Raw genomic sequence first — 15,069 nt, 5'->3', positions numbered from 1 at the left:
TCATTGCTTTCAGAATAAATACTGTCGTGCCCTATTTTATCAAGAAAATATCCTGACTTTCATAAAGCAAATTTTTTTTCTTAAGCATATAAGAAAGGAATAATTTTTGCCTGATTTATGCTGTGATTTAATCTATTTTAAGTTTTATGAATAATTCTATTTCTGCCTGACTCAGATTTATGTATTGCTGTAACTATGCTGAATATCCTCAGGAAATTGCAAATTCTGAATTTGAGATTTATAAAGAAAACAAAATAGGTTACTGTGAGTTTTCTGTCTAAATGCTAGGAAAAAAGCAAGCTGACCTTAGTCTTTTCCCAGGGTTACATTATGTTGTATACTGCTGTTTCTAAGTAAAACTGATAGTTTCAGTGCATACTTTAACATAAACTTGGGATTTTTTTTTATTGCAGACACTTCTCTAGGCAGATCCAGGCCTGGGCAGTTTAGTATCCCTCACAGCTTAGCCCTGATCCCTGACTTAAGTCAGCTGTGTGTTGCAGACAGAGAAAATGGTCGAATTCAGTGCTTTAGGTTGGAGACTGGGGAGTTCACAAGAGAGATCAAACACAAAGCATTTGGAAGAGAGTTATTTGCAGTGTCATACGTTCCAGGTAATCTTTTTTCTTGTTCTTCATATTTCAAGTAATTGCTTTGTGCCAGGATGTTACACTTCCTGAAGAGCTATTGTGTTATCTTGAGATGAATATTAACTATCTTCTAGAGTTGTCCTGTTGCAATGGAAAATTTGAGAACTACTTGTTTTCCTGCTTGCAGATGAAGGAAGCTTGCATCTAATCTCTGTTTGTAAAAAATTACTGATTACTACCTAAATGTGATATCAACAAGTGACGATCTTGCTGCTTCCTGGTGACTGCACAGTTAATCAGTAAATAAGGAATTATTAATAACATTTCTAAATATTCATTTTGAACTCCATTGAAGAGAGCAAAATTCAGACCAAATGAACAAGAAGGGTTTTTGGTTTCACGAAACCAGAGAACTGAAAACAGAAAACATTGTGGCTTTTAATATCACAGTCTGGTTAACAATTACTATATTAAGTTTTGGAATTAGATTCTAAATACTAATACTGAAGGTAAGGTAAATGTTAAGAACTGGATGAGGAATTTTGGCATGCTGGGCTCCTGACTCCTTAATACTAAATTTAATATCATGTTTCTCTCTTTTGCATCTGCAAGAGTGTAAAAAAATGCTGTGCTGGATGACAGGCTTGATATCTATGTGTCTCTGACAGTGGAAAGAAGCTTTCTGAGAATGTGTGTAAGCTTGGATGCATTTTGTAGTCATTCCTCTCCTATTCACTATGCATCCACAAACCCTTTATTTAGCAGGTTTAGGAGGTAACCTCTAATCTGTTCTTCACAGTATCTTTCTACAGACTTATATTGCCTATAAGTTCTAATCCTATTTCAAACTGACTTGTATTGTCTGGTTCATTGGCCTTCTACCATTGCAAGCTCCAGAAGTTCATTATCCACTTTATTTATTTTTTTTAATATAAAAAGTGACCTAGTTTCATCGAGTGCTACTCAATCTCCAAATTTTGGGAGCTGAATACCAGTTCCACACTTCCCCAGTCTGGTGCCCCTTCATCTTGCCTTATACTCTTTAAACCAAAGAACCCTAGCTACTTTAGCCTCTCCCCATAATTTATTTAATTATAAGCATATTTAACTGCTTCAGCCATAAGCATATTTAATTGCTTCAGCCTCTTGAGTATTGTGTCTGCCTTTCTCTTCCAACACCTTTAGCTTCATTGGAATCTTTTTGATAAGAGCACTCAGTACTCATTATGTGTGCATGCTAAGTTTTTGCATAGTGTAGAACTGTCCCCTCCACTCCTAATTCTCCTCCTCATGATGCCAGACATTCTACTGAAATTTTGTCAGACGCTGTACATGGAGGTGGAGATTTCAGGAATCTTTTAGGGAGGCTTAGAGATCTCTCTCCTGAGATCCAAGTTCAAACATCACATAGGCATGATCTAGATCATTTTTTTGGAAGAAACTTCACATTACCTTTGTCTTTGCAGAAGCTGTTCTGTCATCTGTTTAACAACTTATTTGTATAAAAAGTCTTTCTGGACTTCTTGTCAAGAGTTTTCTGAAAGCTCAAATATGTCTATAGAATCTGCTTACCTATGTGCTGTTTCTCCCTGTTCAAAGCTGAGGCACAACCCTTAGAGAAGCCACACCAACTTGTTCTGACAGTTCACACTTATCCATGTCTCAGTTTTCATTATGATTTCTACCATCTTACTGGAGATGGATGCCAGAATTGATAATGTGTGTTCGCAGGCACCCTTTTGTTGGTGGGCACTACTTTGGCATCCTGCTGGACAAGTGGCTGTTTGCAGTGCTGGATTACTTAATTTGACCTGAAGTCTGATTTCACATTTGGTTTCCTTCTGAATTTGAGTGAATACGATCTAAACCTCATAAATTAATCACCTCCAACTTGTCTTATACCTTGTGCTTCCCATTGAGCTTTCTCCTCTGATCTTTTTACTAAGAAAAAAAAATTGAGTGTTCGAAACTTCCCAGCATATTAAACAGAAAAAACTGATTAAACCCATTTCTTTGCCATAGGCTTCTAATCTCTGAGTCCCCCTTCACTTCTTTTCCTTTTTTTTTTTTTCTTTTCCACTTACTCCCCAGATGACTTTCTGCTTTTGATGCATTGAAATAACTTTCTGCTTTCAGGTCAACCATCTATAGCACAGCATTCTTGAGCTTATGTTTTTAACACCTTCACATTCCATTTACATTTAAACTGCATGTCAAATACTGTCTTGCTGGTTCTTCTTATTTGAACTAAGTGTACATCTCTTAAACTGCTTAAATGAGTTATACCTCACTTAACTTTCCTCTTGTAGTTTACCTTCTTCTTGAGTTATCTTGCTGTCTCTCTGTCTCTCAGACAGCCTTTTTTCATCTTTTTTCAACTGCAGTGAAGTTCCATCTTCACTGCAGTTTGCTATGTGTGGGTTCTTAAGGCAAATTTAATGTTGTTGCAGGTGGTCTCCTCTTTGCAGTTAATGGAATACCCTATCCAGGAGAGGCAGAATCAGTGCAAGGATTTGTGATGAACTTCTCTACTGGAGAAATAATTGATACTTTCATTCCACTTAGAAAGGTAGAGTACTACACAGAGTGCCTGTTACATATAATTATATATATGAAAACATTGGTAACATTCTACTTTCCCATCTTCCGTAAGAAGTTGGAAAATTGTTTATTGCTTGAAATAAGACATTTTATAATGTAAGGTATTCAAAAGGAATTATTTATAGTACTAAACAAAAACAGTAGAATTTTGGGTATTAGCTTCTACATGCGGTACACATTTAAAAATTATACTAATTTCTAGGTGATTCCTACAGATAATATCTTCAGGCAGGATAAGCCTATTTTATTACTGCCATTACACTTCTTAAAAGTTCATTTTAGAGAATAATGAAGGAATTGAAAGATTCATATATTTAGATGCTAGTAATTTATCAAAAAATAGAGCTTATTCCTAAGCAGAAATAATACAGTATATAATAACTGTATGGTTATATCCCTCTTTACTGAATACTGGTGAGTTAGTTAAGGCTAAATATTCTTCATGCAGAATTGTACATTAAAATTGTAGGGGTTTTTTCTATATATTAAAGAATGAATGTTAGTATTCCCACTTCTTGGTATCACATACACTCTTTATTTACAGTCCAACTTTAAATTATATTGAGTTATTTTTTTCTGAGTCTACCAAATAGCTGTTTTGCATATGAACTTTAACAAAAATTAAATTTGTGGGCTTCAAAGTCAGATTATTTTTGAAAATACATGTTTTAGTGGATAAAGTGGAATGTAATAATATGAATAGAAATAATATTAATACAATTTTTTTAGCATTTATATATGGAATAATCTCTGTGTTGTTATCCCTGGAGAAGGCAAACATTTATTAGAAATGGAATTCCTTTCCTTTCAGACATTTGGGTTTCACATCAGCACCTGCTGCATTTTCCAATCTAAAGCAGGATTGAATATGACCAGTCTCAAGTTAGGTGTTAAGGAGACCTCATGAAAGGATAGATACTTAGGGGTAATCTGTGACTGCTTATCCTCACAGAGCTTTGAGATGCCACATGATATTGTTGCTTCAGAAGACAGAACAGTATTTGTTGGAGATGTTCATGCCAAAGCAGTGTGGAAGTTTGCATCTGTGGAAAGTATGTTCTTTTTGTTCTTAATGTCCTAACTTCATATTTTGTACCTTCAGGTCAGTATCACTTATCTGGTACCCCTGGCCAACAGCCTAGTGGTATAATGAGTGATTTAAGTGCACTACAAACTTCACTTGCAGAAGTTGTGTGTTGCTACTCAGTTTTCATTAAATGACTGCTCTTTAGCATTGTTGTTCTCTATCAGGTCCTGGGCACATGAGTTTGTCACAGAAGGAATCAACATGCATTTGCCTTGCACATCCATTGTCAGTACTTGCTTAAAAGTGTTACTCTAGTATTTTAGTAATATCAGTGTAGCATTTGCTAAGAACTCAACTGCTTCCTGTGAGGTTATCATGAAGAAAACTCCCAAGGTATAAAACAAAAACAAAGGTCAACTTAAAAACATTGGGAGCATTCAGCACTAGAAAATAATCTAACATAATTTGAAGTCCTATTTTCATACAGAGAAAAACACTTGACAGTTTTAATCTAGTAACTCCCAAGGAAAGCAGCCTCAGTTCAGGGAGAGGAACCTGAATAGTCAGACTTCAATTTAGTAGGATTCAGAGAGAGGTTACATGTTTTACAGGAATAAAAATATAATTCACTGCTCCATTATATGGGATTAAAAAAATGTACGACAGACATAAAGTCTTAGGCTTCAGGATATTAGTCATCCAGTAAGAGTCTGCTGCTATAAATGACTAAGCTAGTTATTCCTTATTTGTCTTGTTTATAATTAATGGATTTTCCTTTGGGGCATTTGGTATCAGCTACTCTTAATAACAGGAGACCAGACCAAATAAATTGTAGTTCTGATTGTATATGTTTTCATCTGCATCTGCTAAACTGAACGTGAACAATTCTCAGCTGTTATTCAAAGAAATATGAGAATAAAAAGTAATGGAATTTTTACAGGCTAGATGAGGAAAGTCCTTGTATAAAATTTTTTAGTTTTTGTTGAAGTATAAAAGACGAGTAGCTAAGAAACCCTGATTCAACCAGTCTTTAATTCATTGTGATTTTGATTATAATAAACAGTTTTATTTTTGCGGGAATCTATGAACCTTTAGGCATAGATGTAAAATCTTTCTGTTTCATAAAAGGTGATTATTGCAAGCAACTTTCATGAACTGGGCTCTTCCTTTTTTTTCTCCGGCCTTGTGAGCTACTGAATAGTTTATATTGACTCTCTGTGGTGAAATTCAGGTGTTAATGGGAATGTTTACTGTACATTTGAGAAAGCTAGTAGGAAGATGTCACTGAGTGCCTTTCTGAAATATCAGTTGTCCTGAAGAATTATTTTGTTTTACAGAAATGGAACATCGGTCAGTTAAAAAGGCTGGTATTGAGGTACAGGAGACAAAAGGTTAGTCTGATTCATAATGAAAATGAAGGGATCAGTATGTTCACGTAGACTAGAGCTGCTTCTGCCAAGCTGAAGAGACAAAACACTGACTACTTTGATCTGCTTTTTGTGAGTTTCTATAGGACGCACTAGAGGGAAGCTTGTAATGCTGTACCTATTTCACAGCCAACCTAAACATTTAATTTCTAGTGATGACAAGTGCTTTACTGTCACAGAATAAAAATTTTACTAGTAGGTTAATTCCATTTTACCATCTGGTATGTTCCAGATTGGTGTCTGTGGCAGTTCCCTCAGATGCAAAAATAGCTCTAAACAGCAACAGCAACAAATCCCAGCACTCTACAACCCTCCACCACCAAAAAAAGGGTTATTTCAAACAACAATTAGTTTCTATTCCTGTGTAGTCTTTTAGTACACAGCCTTGTTAGTCACACCATATGGCAAGAAATACTATTTTTTCTATTTAAATATCTTCCCATAGTTTTACTAGACTTTTTGTTTATTTAATCTCCATGAAAATGAAAAAAAAAAAGGAAAAAGAAAATGAAAGCATATAGGAACAATATAATGAGACAGAACACAGAGGAGATTCAAAGGAGTAAAATACCAATTAAGGTAGATAAAAAGTAATTTTAACCATTTGTATTCTATTGTGTAGCTCATTTCTCTTTCAGAAAAACAGTACCACATTATGGTACCATTTATAAAGGCATTTAAAATGTTCAAATGTTCTTAACTGTTTTTCTTTGCTTAATTTCAGAGCTTATGTAGTTTGCTTCAGCCATATATACACAAACAGAGAAAAGTAAAAAAAATCCCAACTGCCAATTGAAAGCATATAAAGTAGAATAAGTAGGAAGGCTAATGAAACAATGAAATGCTTACTGCCATCACTGTTATCCTTTTATTTTATCTCCATTGGTACACCAGCCTGCCTGAAGCACTCAAAAGGGAAGTATTGATATTACAGTATGCTATATATCTAGGGATATGTAAATGCCTTTTGGCTTTCTTTAGCTGACACTTTTAATGTCAAAGAGAAGAAATGCAATAGTAACACCAGGGTAAGAGAAATGTTCTAAGTAACAATGTCTAAAACTTTTTAGTGTAGGTAGGCTGAAATTAACATCTTTCAGCTCCACTGGGAGAAAAGAGCCAATGGACTTTGTGTCATAATGCTTAATAAATGGAGAGGAGTAGCCTGCACTCTCACAGCATCCTGGTGACTGTTACTAGTGCTTGTACTACTGTGACGGGGGAAAATGTATGGAGAACTGTAAATGCCCAGAGGTGGGAAAGATAGTGAAGGAGAATCTTCCTTAGCAGTAACTACTTTCAGAACAGACAACATGTTTTCATTGTGTCATTGTTATCCTTGTACTTGTGATAACAATTATATTATTTATCATTGTTATCATATAATTTGTCATTGTTATGTCATATTATTTATCACTTGTCAACTGAACCATTTGCTACTCCTTCAGAGTAGAACATAATTTTGATTTTGATACAGAATCAAAACAGTGTTCATTGAAAGTGTTTGTGATGCAACTACTTGTAAAGACATGCTGTTCAGTCTGAATTCAAAATACACAGCTAGACAGTTTTACTTACTAAAAATTGTCACAAAGCATTTGCAACATCATAAAGGCTTTTCTGAAATAGTTTTTCTCCTTGTGGGTATAGAGTTAAAAAATTAGTTAGCAAGACTGAATGCAGTTTTCAAAAGCTCTCCAGATATGTAGAACCAAAATTCCTTCATGGAATGTAGCAGTTTTGAAAATGTAACCCTTTGCCACAGTTTTATTAGAAAAATCTTTAACCTTTTTATTTGTGTTTATGATAATGTGATGTATACTGTCTTTCTGTATTTCTTGTGGAAATGTTTTTGTCAAAAGGAGATGTTTGATTGATATTACACCACATGGTAATTTGCAAAAATTGATCATTGAGGTAATTTCCTATATTTTAAATAGTAGATACTTTTTAGGGCAAAACTGTTTGATGCATCTCCTTTCCTTACTTGAGAAAAGGGGAGGGGATCTTTGCTAGTGAATGGTATCATTCAGACTTGCTGTTCCTTTTATTTGGGATAACATCAGCAAAAGCCAAAAGTGTCTCTGTAAGAGTTTGTCATTTGTTTCTTTGTTACAAAGCACTTAAGGTATCCTAGCTCGTTGTTTCCTGTAACACCATGTTCTGCAACAGCTGTTGGAGCAACAGCTTGATGCATATGGATTACATGTGGAAATTGTTTTCTCTTTAAAGAATCAGAAACAATTGTTGCAGCCAGATTGAAAAACAAGCCAGAATCAAGAGACCCTCTAGAGAATATGGATAAGCAACACTTGGTCCAACAGGCCAGCAGCACTGGAGTTTCCTTTGTTCTTATCACAACTCTTCTTATTATCCCTGTTGTTGTCCTGCTGGTAATTTTAGTATTTATTCGGTGGAGGAAGACAACTGTCTATGGAGGTAACTGTGAGTAACTGTTCTAGAGAATAGGCTTTTATTATTCCAGTTCCAAATATCACTGAACACTGGGGGGTGAGGGTATTTTTCATAAATTGGCAGACTGTGATAGACATTTGATCACTAGATCAAATGCCTATTGTTATTTTGTATCACAAAATTTTTTTATCAAGATACTTTCATCCAGAGAACAAAATGTACATGGAGTACACAACACAGTTCTGCCACTGGTCAGGACCTACTGTGACAGAGTAGGCCATTCAGCAATCTAATATGGCTACGTCAACTGAATTGGATGTATTGTATTTGAAGATTTCAGCAAACAGATTCCTGACTTTTGTATTCAAATGTGTTAGCATACCAAATGTGCTATATAGCATATCAAATATGCTAACACTCTAGTCTGTTGCAGTACTGCCATAAATGGCTTCTTAGAGCTGCTGATTAATTAGTTGAATGTCTGTGATTTTTATCAGAAAATACAGATACTTATTAGATACTTATTTGATCACAGAACAATTAGGGTTTAGCTTATTTTTGAAATTTACTTTATTTTTCAGCTGATGGAGAACACAAACTTGATTCTAGTTCTGGCAGAATTTTAGGCAGACTTAGAGGTAAGTAGTCACTGAAGATATTTTCAAACTCAGTAACTGGAGGCTTTTTTTCTGTATTCGTGTTGACTAACAGATTTGATGGAGCTGTCTCAAAGGAAGAATCGGGGGCAAAGATCAGGGGGTTTTGAAAATTTTTTTTACAACAATTTTATTTGTCATTATCTGCCCACTAAAGAGGATGAGTCACTACCAATGAGACCAGGAGCTATAATGAGTTATTGTAAATCTGGTGAATGAAATGAAGCACTTTGAAACTAAGGGCAAATAGGAATGCCAATAACCTGTGTAGAATTAATGAAATAATGGATGCTAAAAAAGCACAGTCTGAAACTTCTACTTCTAAGATTAATTTCCTTTTTCTTTCCTATTATATACACCTAGCTTTTGTGGCTCATATGCTGAACCTTTAAAAACAGTTTCTGGAGGGACACTTAAAAGAATCACCACTATACTGTTTAATTAGTAGATAGATTTTTATTCCCCCCTTACAGTTAAAGCAACCCTTATGAAAATCCTTTCCTTTCCATAGGAAAAGGTGGTGGTGGAATTAACCTTGGGAACTTCTTTGCAAGTCACAAAGGCTACAGCCGAAAAGGGTTTGACCGGCTGAGCACTGAAGGAAGTGATCAAGAAAAAGATGAAGATGATGGCACTGATTCCGAGGAAGAGTGTTCAGTGTCTCCACTGCCGCCAGAACCTTCATCATCCTGAAACTAACCTTTCAGTTCTCCATTATATGGTTCAACCCAGAATGTCAGATTTCTTTTCCCTTAAGCACGTTTAAGATCTTATATATTTAATTGTAAACTGTTCTAGTCTGTGTGGGGCTGTACACTGGTTCCTTTAATTTTTGGTTGGTTTTAGTTATGTTTTTTAAGTGAAGGAGTATATGGAAATTCCATATCAGTGCCGTTGGTTTTTATGTGAACATCTTAATAAAGCAAAGTATTCTAATTGCAGGACTGATTTAAAGCAGTAGTATTTTATCATCAAATATGGGGATCTTGTAAATAAGTCTACTATCTGCTTCATCAAAATATTTTTTCCATAATTATTGAGTTGCCAATTTCTGTTTTGTGCCTTTCCTCTTCAATCTCCTTAACCTGTTGCATTACAGAGAATATACAGTGCCACAAGAAAATGAAGCTGCTAAGTCTTCTTCTATTTTTTAAATCACTAACATGATATTGCATTGAAGGAAAGAAAAAAAGTCTCTATTTAATTTTTTTCTTCTTCCTAACTTGATGTGTTTCTGGAATGTCTTATTTTTAGATGGTATCACTGTTAGAACACTATTTTCAGAAGCTGAATGTAATTTGTGTAATAAAGTATTCGCAGAGCATTGGCTGTCAGAGTGTACTTTGGAATTTTCACTTGCACTTTTTTGTATATGACTTTTGTAAGAGTTACAGGGGGCACTTTACAAAGTAAAAATTTTAATGTGTTCTACCAGCTGATTAAAAAATGGTATTTTATATGGAAGTTGGAAGAATATTTTTGTTATGTCCTGGGGTTGTTCGTTTTTTTTTTAAAGACTAATAATCTTCATCACACATACAAAGTCAAACTTAAACATCTAAAGAGGGATTTTACTTATTTAATAAAGCTGCAAGGTATTTCCTTAATAAAACACATGGTCACAGCTAAGACAAAACCTGTGTCTCAAATTAAATATGCAAATTAGTCAGGATAGGCATCTAATACTACCTGATTAGAAGCACTGATTTTCTTTTTTCTTCCACACTATTTTTCATTCATTCAACAGGAACCATCAGTCCTGAAATAGCTCTCTCATTTAACAGCAGACTTACGGAAGTCCTGCTGGATAATTACTCTCTGTATGAGTCATCTAGAGTGTGAATCATTGTGTAACATCATTATGACTAATCAGTCCAGTTTAAGGATCAGAGCATAATTAATGTTCTTTTAAAACTGCTATTATGAGCAGAGTGTACACAGCTGTAATTGCCAGAGGATTTTATGAAACAGTTTTCATTATCATCATTGCAGGTGTTGTAATAGGCTACTGCTGTCATTGAGATTGCAAAATGGGCTTTAAGCTCCTTGTGGTGGTTTTGCGAGGTCTATGGGGACTAAGGGTAATGATAGTGGAGAAAAATGTAAGGTTTCTTCTCCCAGCAAGATTTTATAAATCCCCTTTTTCTGGGGAAAAAAAAAAAAACAAAAAACCAAAACCCCAAACTTAAAATGCATTACCAGCTGGTTTCTTTTCTCACATACAGCAAAATCCCCAGGATAGCCACCTGAAATGCTGGAGTACAGGCAGAGTTTCATGTGAAATGTATTTAGTGCATACTCTTAAGTTGCTTCCTCTTCAGCAAATTTTTGTTTTCCTAATGTTACAAGGAAAATAGTGTGTTTCTTTCTCACCTTTGAAAGAAAGGCAATGTTATTTTTGGCAGTGGCCTCATATATATGAATAAAAATATATCAGTTGGGAGGAATCCTCTGAAGCTGTCTACAACAATGCTCAGTCACTAGTTTAAGGAAGTTTCTGGTGACAGCTGTTAAGAAAGCTGAGGTGACACTGCTGTCATAGGTGGCACATATGCTATCAGTTCTAAAAGATCACAGGGGTTTCTCAAAAGGAGTCAAGAAGGGTATATTTTTCTAACATTTGGTTACCTCACCTTACGCCCTAGTGATGTTGGGTGTTCTCTGCTTCCGTTAGCAGAGCTCAGTGGAAGTAATACGCAGCTTCCCTCTTTGTCCTTTCCTTTGTTTGAGCTGTATCTCCAATTCTAGATAATGTTTTGTTGAGAGGGAACCAGCCAAAGAGTTTAATTGCACGTACAGGCTAAAATAGGTTAATTGAGCTTTAATCATAGTCTCAGCTTTCTGGAATTCAGACATTTTTCTCTACAATAATCTTGGGCTGCCTAAAGAGAAGCCGGATGAGGAAGGAGATTCTACTCTGATCTGGTGTGACCCCACCTGCAGTGCTGCATCCAGCCCTGGGGTTCCCAAACTAAGAAGGATGTGGGCCTCTAGGAGTTGGGTCCAGAGAGGGCCACAAGCATAGTCAGAGGGCTGAAGTACCTCTCTTGGAGTTTTTTGGTCTGGACAAGAGAAGGCTCCCCAGAGCCTTTCATTTTGGTCTTTGAGTGTTTAAAGTGGGTTTGTAAGAAAGACAAAACCATTTTATCAAGGACTATAGTGATGGGACAAGGGCAATGGTTTTAAACTGAAAGAGGGAGAATTTATGATTGGATATTAGAGAGAAATTCTTTACTCTGAGTATGGTGAGACACTGGCACAATTTGCCCAGAGAAGCTGTAGATGCCTCATCCCTGGAAGTGTTCATGGCCAGGTTGGATGGGGCTCTGAGCAACCTAGTCCAGCAGGAATTGTCCATGCCCATGGCAGAGGGGTTGGATAAGGTGAAAGGTCACTTTCAACCCAAGCCATTCTGTCATTTTTAATAACTGCACAGATAGGCCACCAACTACTTTCTAGCACCAATCAAATTTCAGCACCTCAGGTTTCTTGCTCCTAATTTTGTACAGGTGCAATGGCAGAATTGGAATATCTGAACCTGCTTGAAGGCACTGAATGTCTCTTATTAAAGCTTCATCTTATGAAAACAATGTACCAGAGATTCCATACTGCAATAGAAAAATTAATGTAAATAGGAAGCGACAAGCTTTCTGAATCAGTTCTCATTTTAATAAGCCAGCAGACCATCCTCCATCAAACAGGTTCTGTGTGCTAATATTATTTATTGTATTAAATGTTGAATTCTAAACTAAATTAAATGTTTTTAAGTCTAAACTTTAGAGAGCACATTTAAATTAGTTTTCAGTAGTTGCTCCAGATAAGACTATGCTCTAGTGAACCACATGTAATTGCACATTTTAAGATTTAAAAGATGTGGTACTACCTTCTGTGCGTTGTTGATTAATCTTTTATTAAGCCTTTTTAAGGAAGAAGAATCTTGGCTATTGTGGGGGCTGAATATTTTCATTAAAATTAGGCTGACCAAGTAGCTAAGTACCTTTCTATACTGTATTAAGCATCTCCCTGTTTTAAATAGTCTGACCCATGGGAAGTCTTACAGAGTTATAAGGAGGTAGTTGTGGTCCACTGGCAAGAGGCATCAGGTAATTTTTGGTAGCTTTTTGTGAACCTGCCGTAAGTGAGGGCAGACTGGGGCAACTGCAAGGTGCTATGAGGAAGATGCACTGACCTGTAACACACAGGTTGCCACCCAGGTCACCTGAAGGTGTCCCAATTAACAGAAATTACAATCCCAATTAAGTAGCTGTCCTTGCCACCAAGTATCATTAGGTATAAATTGATTCCTTGGGAAGCATCTTGATTAAGTAGATTTCTAATCAAGCAGTGCACTGCAGAGTTAATGAGGATAATTAAGCCACTGTATTTTCTCTATGTAAAACAGATGCTACTAAACCACAGTTTTAGCATCCTGATTTGCCTTTACCTCTTGGGGTTTTTTAATTCTTAAATGTGAAAATATTTTTACTTTTTATGTGAATTTTCAAAACTTGTTAGAAAAATTTACATTGTAACTGTTCTTTAGCCTCTTCTCCAGCAATGGGGAAAAAATTAGATTTGTCTGTATAGCTAAGCATTACTGGCAGATGAGAAGAGAGGAGCTGACAGTGTAGAGGAGAATTTAAGATCTATAGTGACAGCTACTTATCCAAGCAAAACCTGCAAACTTCTTGCTCTTTCTGGACATGGTGGCTAAAAAACCTAAAAGAATATTCAGCTGGCATTGTTAGACACGTATTTTGGAGAGATACTGTGTGGTAGTCAATCTGGAAGCTGCACTGTATTTTTTCCTAAATACTACAGGTCATGAAGGCACTTTATTTTACTGTTTCTTTATCTCCATCACACTCATATTTCTTATTAATGGGTTGCATGTGAAGCATGACATCCTTTGAGTAAAGCTCACTGAGTATATTTCACTGTATAGCTTTTAGAAAATATACAGATGATGTATGGGCAGTATTCTTGTAGGGAACTGTGCCCTGGTTTAAGGATGCAGTAATTTTTTTCCTAGAAAACAGCCAGTGGTAACAGTTCCACAAACTAAGGAAATTATTAATTACAGACTGTAGTTATTCTTCTGAGACATATGAGAAACCTATATTTTCAACTCTTTTTAATTAGAATTGAAGAATTTTTTCAGAATGGAGATTAGGCAACTACCAAAGTGGCTAAAGTTGGTGCTACATGTTATTTAGGGGTCCAGGGCAGAACCCTGCCCTGGCCACTGCAATCCTCAGTGCTCTGAGTACCCTTTCCCCTCTGTTATTGCTTCCTTCAACCATGACACATCCTAAACCAGCTGCTCAAGAGAAAATTACTTTCAGGAAAAAAGGACTGAACTCCACAATTCTGGCATGTTTCCTCGGGCTGGCTCTCGGGTCACATACATTGTGCCACACATAAGGAAGTGGAGGCATGGCGTTATTCCAGGCACTGCCTGGGAGATCCTGCCCCCAGCAACCAAGATGTAAAGAGCACTGAAACGTGCTTGGAAGGTGTAAAGCTGTACTGAAAGTTTACCACAGTTGGTAGATGTGGTATAAAACCACCTAAAGCACAAATAGAGCATTTTTGTACTCTGGCTCACAAGACAGGTCAGCCACGCAGCCTTCACACAATGCGGGTCATATTGCTCTCAGAAATGTATTCATGCTCCCGTAATTATCGACGTTTCGATACGAAAATTACCGAAAATTCTGCTGCGAACGTTGTTTCGGAAAGAAGTCTCGGAAGGGCAGGGCGGGCAGCAGTTCCTGCGAGCCCTGCGCTCCCCGTGGGCGGTGGCTCCCGCGGATCCAGGCTGCCACCGTGCGACCAACCCTCCAACACAAATCCGGAACGTCTCTCGCTGGAGACGAACACACGAAAGCTAAGACTAAAAAAATTGTTTGCCGGTGTGACAGCATGTCTATGAGCTCTGCTTTCCTTCTTCTTGGTCTTTATTCTATGGGAGTCATAGAGTGGATGATCTTTCTGACTAGGTAAAGATTCAGAATCAATCTAGTGGGGAAACAGGTATTATTTACTGCATAGCACTGAAACGCTCTGTTTAACAGAACTCATTTTCTTAATTAAGGGCTTTTCTACTGGGGCTTTTATCACTATGTCTGCCAGCTTTATGAAGTGTAATGAGTTTGTCTGGAACCTGATACGGTGTTACTCACTCTGTAGAGAAGGGGGAAGTGAGGCATAAGGAAATTAAAGGCATCAATTACCAAGAATAATCAACTAATTTTAGGTACTGAATTAATGAAGTCTGATTTATTCCCTTTTTACCCACTTACTCGGATATCACTTTACATATTCAAGGCACCAATTCTTGCCACCAGCTG

General features: G+C 36.5%; 1 protein-coding gene across 13 annotated transcripts in view; it reads left to right on the top strand.

Annotated features, from left to right (window-relative positions):
• Positions 1-10,040, top strand: part of PAM (peptidylglycine alpha-amidating monooxygenase) — a 654,400-nt gene extending 644,360 nt beyond the window's left edge. For 9 of the 13 annotated variants that reach the window (XM_050986801.1, XM_050986805.1, XM_050986802.1 and 6 more), the window contains 7 exons: positions 414-614; positions 3,041-3,159; positions 4,144-4,243; positions 5,556-5,609; positions 7,878-8,090; positions 8,642-8,698; positions 9,228-10,040. In XM_050986801.1, the coding sequence (XP_050842758.1) occupies positions 414-614; positions 3,041-3,159; positions 4,144-4,243; positions 5,556-5,609; positions 7,878-8,090; positions 8,642-8,698; positions 9,228-9,409 (926 nt within the window). In that variant the 3' untranslated portion in view covers positions 9,410-10,040. The remainder of the gene's footprint in view (positions 1-413; positions 615-3,040; positions 3,160-4,143; positions 4,244-5,555; positions 5,610-7,877; positions 8,091-8,641; positions 8,699-9,227) is intronic. The other 4 variants (XM_050986809.1, XM_050986804.1, XM_030236677.2 and 1 more) reach the window with 2 other exon arrangements.
• The last annotated feature ends 5,029 nt before the right edge of the window (positions 10,041-15,069 follow it).

This window comes from Serinus canaria, chromosome Z (genome assembly GCF_022539315.1).
Source record: "Serinus canaria isolate serCan28SL12 chromosome Z, serCan2020, whole genome shotgun sequence".
Classification (NCBI taxonomy): Eukaryota; Metazoa; Chordata; class Aves; order Passeriformes; family Fringillidae; genus Serinus; species Serinus canaria.
This window is presented reverse-complemented; position numbering and strand designations above follow the sequence as displayed.